The sequence below is a fragment of the Sturnira hondurensis genome, unplaced genomic scaffold (assembly GCF_014824575.4).
Source record: "Sturnira hondurensis isolate 20B ecotype Veracruz unplaced genomic scaffold, ASM1482457v3 Scaffold0004322, whole genome shotgun sequence".
In the NCBI taxonomy this organism is placed as follows: Eukaryota; Metazoa; Chordata; class Mammalia; order Chiroptera; family Phyllostomidae; genus Sturnira; species Sturnira hondurensis.
In genome coordinates this window covers 3,202,355-3,219,587 of record NW_028076953.1, presented here as the reverse complement: position 1 = coordinate 3,219,587, position 17,233 = coordinate 3,202,355, and the positions used below count along the sequence as shown (strand labels likewise).

Below are 17,233 nucleotides of genomic sequence, written 5' to 3'. Positions count from 1 at the left end.
CAGAACTGGTTGATTATAGTCACAAATTAGAGGAACATATGAAGGCTAAACTAATTGAAATGAAGGGAGATGCACAGGAAACCAATAGTGATGGAAAGGAAACTGGGACTCAAATCAATGGAATGGACCAGAAGGAAGAACAAAACATCCCACCAGAAAGGAATGAAGAAATGAGAATTCAAAAAAATGAGGAGAGGCTTAGGAACCTCCAGGACATCTTTAAACGTTCCAACATCCGGATTATAGGGGTACCAGAAGGGGGAAAGAAACAGCCACGAGTGGAAAACTTATTTGAACAAATAATAAAGGAGAACTTCCCCAGTCTGGCAAAGGAAATAGACTTCCAGGAAATCCAGGAAGCTCAGAGAGTGCCAAAGAAGTTGGACCCAAGAAGGAACACACCAAGGCACATCATAATTACATTAGCCAAGACCAAAATGAAGGAGAGAATCCTAGAAGCAGCAAGGGATAAGGGGACAGTCACCTACAAAGGAGTACCCATCAGACTGTCAGCGGATTTCTCAAAAGAGACCTTACAGGCAAGAAGGGGCTGGAAAGAAGTATTCCAAGTCATGAAATCCAAAGACCTACAGCCAAGATTGCTTTATCCAGCAAAGCTTTCATTTAGAATGGAAGGACAGATAAAGTGCTTCTCAGATAAGGTCAAGTTCAAGGAGTTCATCATTACCAAGCCCTTATTATATGAAATGCTAAAAGGACTTATATAAGAAAAAGAAGATGAAAAATATGAACAGTTAAAGGACAGCAAACACACAGCTATTAACAACCACACCTAAAACAAAAGCAAACCAAGAGGACAGCTAGATCAGGAGTGGAACCATAGAAATGAAGATCCCATGGAGGGTTAGCAACAGGGGAGGGGGAGGAGGAGAAGGGGGGAGAAGGCACAGAAAAGAGCATAGATGGTAGGTAGAAAATAGATAGGGGGAGGGCGAGAATAGTAGGGGAAATATAGAATCCAAAGAACTTGAGACAGGTGGTTATAAACTAAGGGGTCAGAATGGTGGGGGAGGGAGGGTGTGGGTGGAAGGGATTGAAGGGGGGAATAGAATAACTGTAATGGTATAATCAATAAAATATATTTTATTTTTAAATATATTAAAATATATTAAAATATTAAATATATTTCAAATATATTTTTAAAAATTCAATATTAATTGTTATTATTAATTACATCTTGTAAAGATTAATTTGTATTATCTAGCTAAATTAGTTTAGTGTGGAGGCAGCAAACTGTGATTTGTGTACTGGTATATGTATGCCAAATCTGTCCTTCCACTTGTTTTTGTAAATAAATTTTTCTTGAAAGAAAGCCATGCCCATCTGTTGATGTGTTGTCTTTGTCTGCTTTTGGGCCATGACATCAGAGTTGAGTATTGTGACAGTGACCCTGTGGCCCACAAAACCTGAAATATTTACTGTTCAGGTCTGTGGAAAGTGTTTGCTGAGCTCTAGTTTAGATCCCTAAATGTTTACCTTATTATACTTTTGAATAATTAGTTTTTGTTGATGGAAGAGACAGACAAATTTGACTTTGTTTCTTCAGGGTTTAGAAATAGTGTTTCGAGTGGGATTAGCACTTCTTCAAATGAATCAGGCAGAACTGATGCAACTGGACATGGAAGGGATGTTGCAGGTAAGTCAGTTCTGATTTCTTGAATGCCTTCAGATTTTGCTATTAATTAGTAATGATTAATAGCAAAGGCATTACGTAGCTCTTATGTTTTTCTTTTATTATTTCTTAGCACTTTCAGAAGGTCATCCCCCATCAGTTTGATGGAGGTCCAGACAAGTTAATCCAGGCAGCTTACCAAGTCAAGTATAACTCAAAAAAAATGAAAAAGTAAGTATTTTATACCTTGGTTTTCAATTATAGGGATTTACTGAAGCATCTAAGAAATTAAATAGAAGTGGCAAAACATTCTACTCATGAATGTAGTTTTACTCCTCAGTTTGTACAACTGCAGTGTTTTATTTGGTAGCAATGGTTTTACAGAAACAAATTTAGTGTTGGAATTTTATACTGCTCTTAGTGGCAGTGCCTGGGGCCGTTGCGGCTCACTGTTAACCACCCCCGCCCCGTTTCCCACGCACGCTGCCCCTTGTGCTCCCTCCTGGTGGCATGTCCTCTCCTTTCCTGTGCCCCCTTCTATCCCCCAGGCGATACCTTTGCTTTTCTCTCTCCTGAGCTCCAAGGGCCCTTCTTTTACTTCTGTAACTTGTTTCCTGGGCCTACAGAGCCCAGCTGCCTCACTTTGCTGCCTCTGAACTTTCTAAATAAACTTTCTCTTATAATTTGAAACAAACAAATAAAAAATTCTCTCTTCTCATTTCACATGGGTTAGAATTAGAAACCCAGTAAGTATATATGTGTGAGTATGCTATCATTTTAAAAACCACTTTTATGGTGTCATCCAATTCACTGACATTCTTTTCCTCTCAGTTGACCCCAGAGCTTCACTTAATAAGAGGTTCCCAACCTCCCCGCCCCTGTCCATGGACACTGCTGGAATTGTTGCCCGAGTTCCGCCTCCTGTCTCCTACCTCCCCCCGACCCCTGGTCCGTGGAAACATTTTCTTTCACAAAACTGGTCCTTGGTGTCAAAGAAGTTGGGGACCACTGAGTTAATTCAAGATTAGCACAGCCAGGAAGAAAGGCATGACATATGAATTATGAACTTATATTTCTATTTATTGTTTATTACTTACTTAAATCTTTGCCTGGAGTCATAGTTAGTATTCCTTACACTAGTTTCTATAGTTACAAAATGGTTTAAAATGATCGTGGTACTATATGCTGACAGTTCTCAGTAACTTTGCTGCTGCAACATGAAATTACATTAGCACGTAGGGCATACTCCTATAGATCTTTCTACTTCAGAAAGTATATTAGAATATGAGTTGAGGATTATGTTATTAAAATTAGTTGCAAAAGCAAGTCAGTTTATGAACTTCACTGGTGAATTCTACCAAACATTTAAAGAAGTACTACTATGAGTTCTCAAAGTATTACAAAAAGTAGAAGAGGAGAGAATACTTCCTAACTTATTCTATGAGACTGGCCAGCATGACCCAGGTACCAAAGCTAGGTAAAGACAGTACAGGAAAACTAAAAGATCAATATACCTTCTAAACATTGATGCAAAAATACTTGACAAAATACTAGCAAACCAAATTCAGCAGCATGTTAAAAGGCTTACACACCACAACCAGATAGGATTTATTTCATTTCTGGAATGCAAGGATAGTTCAGCATATGAAAATTGATCTGTGCAATACACTGCATTAACTTTGTAAAGGAGAAAAAAACCACATCATCTTGATTGATGCAGCACAAATATTTGACAAAATTCAGTACCCTTTCATCATGGAAAAAAAAACACTAAACAAACTTGGATTATGATGCAGCTGTCTCAACCTAATAAAATCCATATATGAAAAAAACCACAGCTAATATCACACTGAATGGTCAAAGACAGAGTTTTTCCTCTAAGATCAGGAACAAGGCAAAGATGCTCCATTTTGCCACTTCTGTTCAAAATAGTACTGGAAGTTCTAGCCAGGTCAGTTAGGCAAGGAAAAAACATAAAGGCATCCAAATTAGAAAGTAAAATTATGTTTTGTTTTTTAAAGATTTGGTTACTTATTTATAAAGATGTTATTTATTTTTAGAGAGGGGGAAGGGAGGGAGGAAGAGAGGGAGAGTTTTGCAATTAATTTGGAGAGGTACATCCATTGGTTGCCTCTTGCATGCCCCCAACTGTGGGCCTGGCCTACTACCTAGGCATGTGCCCTGACTGGGAATCAAACCGGCGACCCTTCAGTTCTCAGGCCAGCGATCAATCCACCTAGCCATACCAGCCAGGGCCACAATCAAAGGACATAGGGTGGCTGAATGGATAAGAAAACAAGACCCTTATATATGATGTCTATAAGAGACTCACTTCAGATTAAAGATGTATACACACTGAAAGTAAAAAGATGGAAAAAGATATCTCATGAAAATGGAAACAGAAAAAAGCTGTGTTAGCAATATGTATGCCAGACAAAATAGATTTTAAGACAAAGACTATAACAAGAGACAAAGAAGGACCTAACAATTTCACTTCTGGGTATTTTTCTGAGGAAACCCAGGGCACTGGTTTGGGGAGATGTGTTCATCCATACGTATTGCAGTGTTTGCAATAGCCAAGATACGGAGTCAGCTTTGGTGTCCATAGATGGATGAGTGGGTGGAGAAGAGGTGGTGCATATATACAATGGAATATTACTCAACCATAAAGAAGAATGAAATCTTGCCATCTGTAATGGCATGGATGGACTTAGAGGGTATTATAGTAAGTGAATGAGTCAGATTTAAAAAAAGAGAAATACAGTGTGATTTCTCTCAAATGTGGAATCTGAAAGACAGGATGGGGGAACAGATAGAACAGGCAAACTCATAGATGCAGAGAACCTTTTGAAGTTTCCAGGTGAGAGAGGTTTGGGGGATGAGTGAAAAAAAGGAAGGAATTAGAAGGTACAAATTGGTAGTTACAGAATACTCATGGGAATGTAGGATATAGCATGTGGAATATAGTCAGTAATGTAATAACTATGTATGGTATCAGATGGGTATTAGATTTATCAGGGTGGTCACCTCATAAGTTATATAAATGTCTAATGTGTTTATACCTGAAACTAATATATGTCAAGTGTAAATGAAAAATAAAAAGTTATTTTAAAAAATAACATCAGCCCTGGCTGGTATAGCTCAGTGGATTGAGCACAGGCCTGCGAACCAGAGTATTGTGGTTCGATTCCCAGCCAGGGCACATGCCTGGGTTGCAGGCCATTTCCCAGCAGGGGACGCATGAGAGGCAAGCCATACCTCTCAAGCCATACCTGATATTTCTCTCCTTCCCTTCTGAAAGATAAATAAATAAAATCTTAAAAAAAAATAATAACATCAAAGCTGGAGGACTCATACTTACTTCAAAACTTATTACAAAACTACAGTAATCAAAACATTGTGGTACTAGAATAATGATAGACATATAGACAAATGGAGTGAAACAGAGAACCCAGAAATAAGCCCTCACATATATGGTCATGCATATATTCACATGCAAAAGAATGATGTTGGGCCTTCACTTAACACCATATGCAAAATTTAAGTCAAAATGGATGAAAGATCTAAATGTAGGAATTTGAACTATAAAACTCATAGTTGAAAACATAGGGCAAAGGCTTCATTATGTTGGATTTGACAATGATTTCTTGGGTATGACACCAAAGGCACAGGCAACAAAAGAAAAAATAGGCAAATTGGATTTCATGAATTTTTAAAATTTTGTGCAACCTAAAACACTTTTAAGAGTAAAAAGCTAATCTAGAGAATGGAAGAAAATATTTACAAATCATATTATCTGATTGAAGATTAATATCTAGAATATATAGAGAACTCCTAAAACTCAACAACAAAAAACAAACAGCAGATTTAAAAAATGGGTAAAGGGCTTGAATAGACATTTCTCCAAAGAAGATATACAAATGTCCAATGAAATAAGTACATAATAAGATGCTCAACATCAACAATTATTGTGAAAATGTAAATTAAAACTGCAGTGAGTTACACCCCCACACCTATACGATGGCTTCTGTCACAAAAATAGGAAATAACAAGTGTCTCTGAGGATGTGGAAAAAAACCCCTGTGCACTGTTGCTGGGAATGAAATATGGTGAAGCTGCTCTGGAAACATGGTAGTTCCTCAAAAATTAACAATAGCGGTACCATATAATCCAGGGATTCCACTTCTGAGTATATGCTCCAAAAAATGAAATAAAGTTTTGAAAAGATATTTTGTACACCCATATTCATAGCAGCAGCATTCATATTAGCTAAAACCTGAAAGCAACCTGGAAGTGTCCGTTGCTGGATAAATGGATAGGCAAAATGTAGTGTATAAATACAGTGAGATTGCATTTACACCAAATGCAAGACAATTCAGCCTTAAAAACCAGGGAAGTTCTGACATAGGTATAATATGGATGGACCTTGCGGACATTATGCTGGAAGTGATATGCTGGTCACAACAGGACAAATTCTATGTGATTCCACTTACATGAGCTACTTAATGTTGTAATCATACAGACAGCATAATATCGTTGTTATCAGGAAAGGGGAGAATGGGGTGTTACTGTATCATGGGTAGAGGTCCAGTTTTGTAAGATGAAAAGTGGTGTGGAGATGCTGGTGGTGATGGCTATACACCATTATGAATGTGCTTTATACTATTGAACTGTACACTAAAAAATAAGATGATAAATTTTATGTTTTACATATTTACCCCAATAAAAGTTACTGTGAGTTAAATGAGATTTTATATATATATAGTGAATGATAGGTTTTTATTTTTGAGGGATAATTTAAGTTTTAAAAGTAGCTCTAAGTATTGGGGGCCTGGTCTTACTAATATTTGGAATCATTAAACTTGATATTAACTTTTTTGGTCAGCAAGATACAAAAATACCTTGTTGGGACTAATTTTTGTATGTCCTATAAATTTTTAAAAGATAATTTTATACTGAGAGTTGCAAAAATAGTATATCTCATTTGTTTGTCATTTCTTTTTTAAAATATATTTTATTGATTATGCTATTACAGTTGTCCCCAAAAGGCAGCTGAGAGCTGAGCAAGCAGCATTGCTCTTTCTCAGTCCCTTCTCCCACATGTAGCGTGATATGTTTGTCATTTCTTATTTCCCTGCAGTCAGTGACAGTGCTTCAGTGTTTCCTGGTCTTTCGTGACCTTGATACTTCTGAAACAAGATGATTAGTTATTTTGTAGAATGTCTTTAAATTTGGGTGTGTTTGATGATTTCTTTATTTAATTAAATTAATTAATTAATTAATTAATTTTTAGAGGGGAAGGGAAGGAGAGAAGGAGAGAAATATCAATGTATGGTTGCCTCTCATGAGTCCCCTGCTGGGAACTGGCCTGCAACCCAGGCATGTGCCCTGACTGGGAATCGAACCGCGATCGTGTGATTCGCAGGCTCACGCTCAATCCACTGAGCTACACCAGCCAGGGCTGATGATTTCTTTTGATTACACTGAGGATCTGCATTCCTGGAAAAGATACCGCTAAAGCGAGGAGCTGTTTTCAGTGCATCCTATGTTATGTGATTACTGGTGATGTTAGCCTTGGTCACTTGGCCAGATGTTGTCTGCTAGGGTTCTGTACCATAAATTTACTATTTCTCCCTTTGCAATTGCTAAATATTTGGAGATACTTTGAGACTATGATTAAACTTTTATTCACTAATTGTGGAATCTATTGATTTTTCTTGCCCTTGGCAGTTACTATTGTGAAGTTCTAATGGTGATTTTTATTTTTTTACGTATTTATTTACTGATGAGAGAGAGAAACATTGATTTCTTGTTGCATTTATTTATGCGTTCATTGGTTGCTTCTTGTATTTTCCCAAACCCACAACCTTGGTGTATCGGGATGATGCTCTAACCAACTGAGCTACCCATACAGGGCTTTTTATACTTGCCTTATTTCCTCTATGTTTATTAATTGGAATTCTGTTAGGACCAGCTGTCTCTTTAGCCCCATTATAAATGTTAGTAAGTTTTAGCACAGTTATGTGTCATGTAATGATGTTTTTTGGTCAACAATGGACAGGATATATGAAGGTGGCTCCATGAGATTATGATGGGGCTGAAAAATTCCAATCATGTAGTGATGTAGCCAGGGAAATGTCATAGTGCAGTGTATCATCCATGTGTTTGTGTAAATAAACCTACTGTGCTGCCAGTCTCATAAAAGTAGAGCACATACAATTATGTACAACACGTAATAATTGATAATGATAATAAATGACTACATTACTGGTTCATGTATTTGCTTTATTCTTTTAATTATTATTTCAGAATGTATGCTTACTATTAATTTTTTTTAAAAAGCTTGCCATAAAACAGCATGCCATGTCATGCCTCATATGCCTCTGCAGCAGCCTCGTACATCTTTTGTTTACTGCTTCTCTTGATTGCATAATTTTCTCTTATGCTTGACTTAATCTTGTGTTTGCCCTTCATGGCTATAAGCTTCTTGTTGTTGTTTTTTCTGAGAGTACGTTTATTAAAGCTGGGTACAGTGAAACTGAGGAAGAACTTAGGGTAGCAAAAGTAAGGGGAGAGAGAGAGCTGAGGCAGTGCTCTTCTTTGGCTCCCTAGAAATGTTGTAGGAAAGAAGTGAGAGAAGTGAGCCAAGACGGGGCTGCTTTTAGTTCACTGGAAAAGTTTGAGGAAAAGGGGGCCTTGGAGACAGGTTCAAGGGATAAGCCCAGGATGAGCTGCTGCTGCCTGCTGTTCCCCTGGTTGCAAATCTCATTTGGCCCCTCAGAGTTTAGGAGAAAGAAATTTTGAAGTTCGTGTCCTAGCCCTGGCTGATGTGGCTCAGTGGATTAAGCTGCCAGCTTGAGAACCAGAGTCGCCAGTTTGATTCCCAGTCTAGGGCACATGCCCGGGTTGTAGGCCAGATCTCATGTTGGGGATGTGTGAGAGGCAACCATGCATTGATGTTTCTCTCCCTCTCTTTTTCCCTCCCTTCTCCTCTCTAAAAACAAATAAATAAAAATCTTTAAAAAAAATTTCTTGCCCCAGAAAAGGAATGGACATGCTCCAGAGACAGCCTGCATGGCTCCTAAGCTTTTGCACAAGGACAGAATTGCCTAATGCGTCAGTGCGTTTCTCAGAATGTATCTCTGGTGTTAAGCTTTTTCTTTTTTATGAACTCTACAGATGTATTTTAATTTGAGGGGGATAGGATGGGTAGTTCTTTTGTCAGTTTAGGGCTGAATAGAATCTGTAAAATTAGTTTTCTGCTGGTACCTTATATATTTTACTTTCTAATGCAGCAATTTATTTATTTATTTATTAAAATATATCTTACTGATTATACTATTACAGTTCTCCCCTTTCCCCCTCCCCTTTATTCCCCTCCACCCTGCACCTGACCTCCCATCAGCATTCTCCCACCTTAGTTCATGCCCATGGGTCGTACATATAAGTTCTTTGGCTTCTCCATTTCCTATACTATTCTAAACCTCTCCCTGTCTATTTTGTACCTACCATTTATGCTTCTTATTCCCTGTAACTTTCCTCCATTCTCCCCTTACCCCCTCCCCGCTGATAACCCTCTATGTGATTTCCATTTCTGTGGTTCTGTTAGTGTTCTAGTTGTTTGCTTAGTTTGTCTTTGTTTTTGTTTTAGGTTCAGTTGTTGATAGTTGTGAGTTTGTTGTCATTTTACTGTTCATAGTTTTTATCATCTTTTTCTTAGATAAGTCCCTTTAACATTTCATATAATAAGGGCTTGGTGATGATGAACTCCTTGGACTTGACCTTTTCTGGGAAGCACTTTATCTGCCCTTCCATTCTAAATGATAGCTTTGCTGGATAGAGCAATCTTGGATCTACAGTGATCTTTTCTTGCCTTTCATGACTTCGAATACTTCTTTCCAGCCCCTTTTTACTTGCAAGGTTTCTTCTGAGAAGTCAGTATGGTATATGTTTCCTTTGAGTCCAGTTTCTTTGGGACTCTCTGAGCTTCCTGGACTTCCTGGAAGTCTGTTTCCTTGGCCAGATTGGGAAAGTTCTTTATTTTTTCAAATAAGTGTTCAATTTCTTGCTCTTCCTCTTCTCCTTCTGCCACCCCTATGATTCTGATGTTGGAACATTTAAAGTTGTCCCAGAGGTTCCTAAGCCTCTCCTCATTTTTTGAATTCTTGTTTCTTCATTCTGTTCTTGTTGAATGTTTATTTCTTCCTTCTCTAAATTATTGATTTGAGTCCTGGTTTCCGTCCCTTCACTGTTGGTTCTTGGTATATTTTTCTTTATTTCACTTTGCATAGCTTTCACCTTTTCTGCAATTTTGAGACCATGCTCAAGCATTTCTGTGAGCATCATGATCACCAGTGTTTTGAACTCTGCATCTGATAGGTTGGCTATCTTTTCATTGTTTACTTCTATTTTTGGAGTTTCAATCTGTTCTTTCATTTGGGCCATATCTCTTTGTCTCCATACACATGTTACATTGTAAGGGGTGGAGCCTTAGGTATTGGCCAGGGCAGGGCCACCCACTTCGCTGCACTGTGGCACTATATGTGGGGGAGGGGGTCAGAGAGGGAACAATGCCACTTGCTTGGCTTTTGCCCTGCTTTTCTTCACTTCCTCTGCTACCCACAAGCAAATTGGGCTTTTCTGGTGCTGATTCCCAGGTGGGTGGTTTTGTGTAAGTTCTAGGACCCTGTGGGTCTCTCCAAGGAGCTCTCCTGTGAGGCTGGGAGTTTCTCCTACTGCCACCCCCACAGGTTTTTACAGTCAAAGGTTTTGAGACTTTTTTTTCCCATGGTGGAACCCTGGGTTGTATGGTCTGTCTCAGTCCCCAGTTGTTCTCAGTTTCTCTCCATGAAAATGTGGGACTGCCTGGTCTGCCAGCCACTGCTTTGCCCAGTCCAGCCTGACAGCCGCTGCCTGCTATGTTATCTTCTCCTTCCCATCTGCCCATCTGATGAATGTTTCTTCTTAAACTCCTTGGTCGTTGAACTTCCATACAGTTTAGTTTTCTGGTTGTTCAGCCCAAGCATGTGTCCTGATAGAGAATTAAACTGGCAACCTTTCCGTTTGCAGGCAGGCACTTAATCCATTGAGCTACACTGGCAAGGGTGCTGCAAGAATGTTTTTTAAATTTTGTTTATATTTAGAGAGAGGGGAAGGGAAGGACAAAGAAAGGGAGAGAAATATCAATGTGTGGTTGCCTCTCAAATGCCCCATACTGGGGACCTGGCCCGCAACCCAGGCATGTACCCTGACTGGGAATTGAACCTACCACCCTTAGGTTCACAGGCCAGCACTCAATTCACCAAGCCATACCAGCCAGGGCCTGATACAAGAATTTTTAAAACATGTAATACTTGACTATTTAGTCAAGGGTACTGACTCCTTTTCTCTTAGATTATCAAATGAAAAAATGGCAGCTGCCAACACACTGATAGCCATGTTGTGTGAATTCTTGGTCTTGAACCAAGAATAGAGGTGCATCTTATTGGTCATGTTGCATAATAAGGTAGTGTCTGATGGGTTAAGTTTTGGTGGTAGGAATCCTTATATATAAGTATAGGCACCTGATTTTTTAAAAAGTCACACTGGAGCAAAATGTGTAGGTAATTACTATTATTATTCTTTTGTAAGTCAATCAGAATTATACCAATTTTTGTCAGATCAGCAAAAATATATATTTTGGTCTATCACAGAATTTGAGTAAGTAATTTATGTGCGTCATTAGATTTCAAAATCTCTGTTCTAAAGTTTCCTTTTGTTATTTGTAAAGTAATTTTTTGGTAATAATTCATGTAACTTTTGAGTGATTTTTCTTATATCAAATATCAAGTTACAAGTTGGGATAACTTAATGAAATTGTATTTTGTGTTAACGTATAGTTTTAAGTTTTATAATTTTGGAACTACTTTTGAATGAAAACACACCTTTATTTTTTTTCTTCTTAGGCTTGAAAAGGAATACACTACAATAAAAACTAAGGAGATGGAAGAGCAAGTTGAAATTAAAGTAAGCATTGCAGGACTTAAAAGTGCTGAATATAAATTAATTGGAGCCAGTTATTTGGCAGTTGATGTTAGGTTATATTGATATATTTGTTACCTGTTTGTAGCACATTTAGCAATGATGTTTGTGCTTATTTAAGGATAAATTTACTCACCCTTCCACTAATTATAGGTAAAAATAGATATTTAAAAAACCAGAAATGTGACCAGAATGGTTTTCATTCTAATATAAAAGAGAGAAGCTCTTCTCTTTTTCTAGATATGTTGGTGGATCATCAGGAGAAAATAATTTTATGGGGAAGATGATTATTCTACTTAAGCATATTTTTAAACGTTGTCGAAAAGATAATGTATAGCATGCTGAGACTAATGCAGTATAGTCTAAGGTAGACTAAATAGAGCAAATGATTGCTCTAGAACTAATTATGGCTGCATTATAGGTGCAGGAAGCTTTGGCCAATTCAATTATTTCATCACTAAGGAAAGGTTATACTTTTGAACTACTCTCCAGAGAAACAGATTTTCAATTTAAAGGACCTTCAAATTCCTATACCTTTAAAATTCTTATTACTCCCTGTAAGGTCAGAAATTCTTGAGTTGAGGATCTTTGGCATCGTTTGAGTTTGGGAGTTAAGGAAAGTTGTATTGGCTTTTATGCTGATATTTTAGGATGGGAATGATGAGCTAGGACCATGAGTTAGTGAAGGAACTCAGGGACTGGCTGGTCCAATTTGTCATGTGTTAATCTGTCCCTTTCAAAAAAGAAACAAAACAATATTTTTTGAATGACTCTACTTTTTTTTAACTGTCTGTGTGTGTCTGTCTCATCTCCCCTGTTTTTCTGTGTGACCTGTCATTAACTCTGTCTCCTTCTCTAGATGTTCAATTTTCATTTTGTCCTCCATTTCCATCATTGGAAATAAATACTTCTACGTTTTTCAGAGAGAGAGAAAGAAAAGAGAAAGAGAAAGGAAGGAAGGAAGGAAAAAGAAAGAAAGAAAAGACCCCTGTGGATATTTTTCCCTCCTTTTTTAAATTCTGTCACCCAACTGCTGCTCTACCATTTGCTTTTCTTTTAGGTACCATGAGTAAGGGTGACATTAAATCATACCCTCTACTTCAGCCTACTGACAATAAAAAGTACGTCATCTGATGAGTGGGGAGAGAGTGTGGGTTATCGCATACCAGGAATATTCGGAACTGCAAATCAAGACTGAGGATGGGGAAGCCATCCCATTCATTTCACCATGCTATGTTATTGGAAAAAAACAAAAACAAAAACCCTCAGGTCTATGAACAATTCTTGCTTTTGAAGAGTTTTTTTAAAATAAAATCAAGTCACATGAATGTAGGAATAACAAAAAGCTTTTTTGAAGAGGTCTTTAGCAGATTTTAGCCTATATTTGCACCTTTTTTCAAAAAATTTTTTCTTGGTGGGGAGAAGTTTTAGTTCAGTTAACTCACAAAATATTTTTGCTTGCCAGCTCCATGTGTGTCAGGCAAAAACAGATGGCGTAGTTATTTATGGAGAAAAAGAAAGTTAAAAATATTAGTGAAACATATCAGGTAAATAAAGTATGCTGGTCTCAAAGGTAGTCTGTTTCTTTTGTAGTATCTGATTTGCCCATACTTCTTTTTTACTCTTGTACCATATCCATCTCTTTGTCTTTTTACTCCTCCTGCTTCCTTCCCCCACCCCGACCCCCTGCCACAGACAAAAGGCAAAGCCACACAATTTTTGTGCTACTGTACTTTTTCTCACTTTAATTTTGGATCTCTCTGGGTTTTTACTTGGGCCTCGCAACTCAGTCTCAGTCATAATCAGACCACCTTGTTTATAGGATCAATTGTGATTGAATGATTGCCTTACTTAAAATTAATTAGCATGTGTTTTTTGAGCCTTTCTCTAACATGGGATATGCCACTTTCTTACTCAATGTCTTTCCTTCCCATCAAGGTCCTTTTTATGAGGGAATGAGTTTTGTTAACTCATACTTTCTTGCCCTGGTTCTTCTCAGAAACCTTCAGGAACAGAGTCTTGTACTGTTCTTTATACAAGCACATAGCATGATCATCAAATTATTTGATGTTTTGATACAACAGTAAAAAGAATCAGCCTTTGATATTATACAATATGTTTAAAGTTTCTACTTTTTACTCTGATTAAAATTCTAAAACCTTTGGGTTGGTGACCTTTTTATTTTAAGAATTGTATCTGTTGGTTACCTCTCTGATTAAAATGTGACTTTTAACTATTTTCTACCACTTCTCTGAAAGTGCTATATAGGAAAATTTTTACAATAATGCTTTCATATGGAGAATCGTACATATTACTGTGTGAAATTAGTTAATAGAAACATCTCTATCAGTATCTTCTTCCAACCTATTGTTCCACCTGAGGGCGAGGAGGTACAAAATATTAAAATTCTAGCTTATGTTAGTGCAATCCACAAGTCTTTTTTTTTTTTAAGATTTTATTTATTTATTTATCTTTAGAGGGGAAGGAGAAAGGGAGAGAAACATCAATGTATGGTTGCCTTTCGTGCATCCCCTGCTGGGAGTTGGCCTGCAGGGAACCGACCTGCAACCCAGGCATGTGCCCTGACTGGGAATCAAACCGCGATCCTCTGGTTCACAGGCCCGCGCTCAATCCACTGAGCTACACCAGCCAGGGCCCCACAAGTCTTTTAGAAAGAATAATCTTTGTCCCCCATTTTATTAAGACAAATATATGAAGTGATAATCTGATATCTGTATTTAAATTTATATTATGGGACCTAGATTCCTGCAAATGGGAGGTATTAGAAGCCATTACTTATTTTTATTCAGAAATTAATTTTTTTTCAAAAATTAAATATTCCAGATATGTTGGAAAACAGAGAAAAATATAAAAACACTTGTGTCTCCATTGCCTGGCATAGAAAAAAGAAATGACAACTATCTTAATCATTCAGTAATTATTTTTAGCAATGCAAGGTATTAGTATTTACAATTACATTTATTCAACACTTAATATATGAAGGGTCATCTGCATGCACCACCTACATGTATTCCTAGGATGGTGTTTTGAAAAGTTTCTCATCCCCATCTTTTCATGAAAAAACTAATTGTCAGAGAATTCAAATAATATGCTATGGGCCACATTGCTAGAAAATGGGAAAGTCAAGGATTTGAACTCTGATTTGTTTTATTTTAAAGCTCATAAATGTTCTTCAGTGTATATACACTGTTCTGCTTTCCAAGATAGTTTAATGTATTGGTAATATAAACAGTATTTGGATGCTCACTTCACTGTGTTATTACGCACATTTCATTAAAAAACTAATGGCTGAATAATAATATCTAGTGGCAGTGCAGTAGCATTTTTATTTAATGCCATTCATTTAACAAATATTTATAGTGTCTACTTACATGTCCAAATTCTGTTCTAGGGACTTGAGATATGTTTATGAAACAAACCAGTTCCTGCCCTCATGGAGTTACAATGTAGCAAAGAAGGCAGACAATAAACAGAAAACGAAAATGTACAGTATTTTAGATGATGAGAACAATACACCATAAGGGAGGGGGAATATAATGGTAGTGTTTGAATTGAAAACTTGGAGAACTTCCAGGTTACTTGTGAATAAATTCCTGAAGGAAGTGAGGGAGCTAGATACCTAGATACCTGGAAGGAGAGCAGAATTTGGTCAGGAGTGTGCCTGGTGAGGAATAACAAGGAGGCCATGGTGGATGGGACAACATGAATGATGAGGAAAGTAAGATGGAGATAAGATGCACATTGCAGGGTAGTGTTGATCATGTGAAGCAGTGGTGAGCAATTTTACTCTGGTGAGCAATTGGGGGTTCTAGTAGGGAAGCACAAGATTTGACCTGAATGTTCAGTGGATCTTTCTGGCTCTTGTGTTGAGAGTAGATTGTTGGGGGCAAAACAGAGAAGCAGAGAGACTAAAAACAAGGCTGATGAAGTAGTACAGGCTAGAGGTAATGGCAGCTTGGACTGAGGTGCTAAGAAGTGACTAGATTCTAAAAAGATTTTAAAAGTAAAGCTGACAGATTTCATATGGAGACAAGAGAGGGACAGGCATCAAGCATTTTGTTCTGAGCAATTAGAAAAATGGAGTTTCCGTTACCTGAGATGGCGACAAATACAGGAGAATCTGGTTTTGGGAGGAATGCCAGGCACCTAATTTTGCATATTTTTTAAGCATAAGATGCCTAGGAGATGTTTGGGTAGCCGCTGAATATTTGGAGTTTGAGTTAAAAGAGGGAGGCTCAATTGTAAATACAAATCTGGCAGTTATTGACAGTGATGATATAAAGCCAGGAGTGTGGATGAGATTGCCCGGGGAATCTCATTATCACTAAGCAAAGGTTACAGTTTTTCACTACTCTCCAGAGAAATAGGTAGATTTTCAATTTAAAGGGCATATAAATTCCTGTATGTACCTTAAACTTTTACTTATACCCCCTGTAAGGCCAGAAATTCTTAAGCAGATAAAATGGAGAAGAGAGTTTGAGAACTGAGCCTTAGAGTAAGCCAACATTGGAAGTTAGGAAGATAAAGATAAAGCAGCAAAGCAGGAGAACAACAGGGAGGTAGAGTGTCCTAGAAACCAAGGGAAAAGAGCAAAAGCTAGTATGTTGAGTTTTTTGTTTTTCTTTTTTTAAAGATGTAAATAAACACATGGGTGTTTTTTGTTTTTTGGTATTGATTCACTGATTGGTTTTTAGAGAGAAGGGAAGGGAGGAAGAAATAGAGGGAGGGAAACATCAATCAGTTGCCTCCTGCACACACCCCGACTAGGGACCAAACTGCAACCTAAGCATATGCCCTGATGGGGAATAGAACCCACAACCTTTCAGTCTCCAGGATGACTCCCAACCAACTGAGCCACGCTGGCCAGGGCTGTTTTTATTTTAACCCTTACCCAAGGATATGTTTGTTGATTCAAGAGAAAGACAGACAGACAGACATGGATTTAAGAGAGAAACATAGATTGGTTACTTCCTATATGTGCCTCCACAGGGGATTGAAGCTGCAACCTAGAATGTACCCTGACTGGGAATTGAACCTGCAACCTTTTGGGTATATGGGAAGACACTCCAACCAACTGAGCCATCCGGCCAGGGCAACACATGTGTTTTTTAATAAGCATATTATTATGGTGATAAGTAGGAAAAATTTGATAATGTATGCATGACCGGTTAATTGCTGGAGTCAGGAGTGTTTGGCACTTAGCGCATGGGTAAGAGTCTTGGTCTAATAACATAGATAGTTAATCTGTAACGACAGGAGAAAAAGTAAAATACAGGGTCCAGCAGAAGTATTACCTGCTTGAGTGTGGTTGACAGGGTAAAAATATGGGTGTAATAATTTATATTTGTAATTTGAACATTTCATCTAAAATGTCATATGGTGTGCTTGAGTGTGATATTGTTATGTTACAAAATTACATGCTTATGATTTTGTAATAAAAGATTTTGTAATAAAAAAGGGGCATTTTTTTTGTGCTGGACTCTGGGCAAAAATGCAGGTAAAATGTAGGATGTGGTTATGGGATCTTGTGAAGAGAACTTGTGAAGTTCTCTTCCGACT

At 37.7% G+C, this 17,233-nt stretch overlaps 1 protein-coding gene across 10 annotated transcripts in view; it reads left to right on the top strand.

Moving 5' to 3' along the window:
• EVI5 (ecotropic viral integration site 5) overlaps positions 1–17,233 on the top strand; it is a 251,238-nt gene that overhangs the window by 115,710 nt on the left and 118,295 nt on the right. For all 10 annotated transcript variants that reach the window (XM_037045491.1, XM_037045497.1, XM_037045494.1 and 7 more), the window contains 3 exons: positions 1,568–1,657; positions 1,767–1,864; positions 11,578–11,638. In XM_037045491.1, coding sequence (XP_036901386.1) covers positions 1,568–1,657; positions 1,767–1,864; positions 11,578–11,638 — 249 coding nt within the window. The remainder of the gene's footprint in view (positions 1–1,567; positions 1,658–1,766; positions 1,865–11,577; positions 11,639–17,233) is intronic.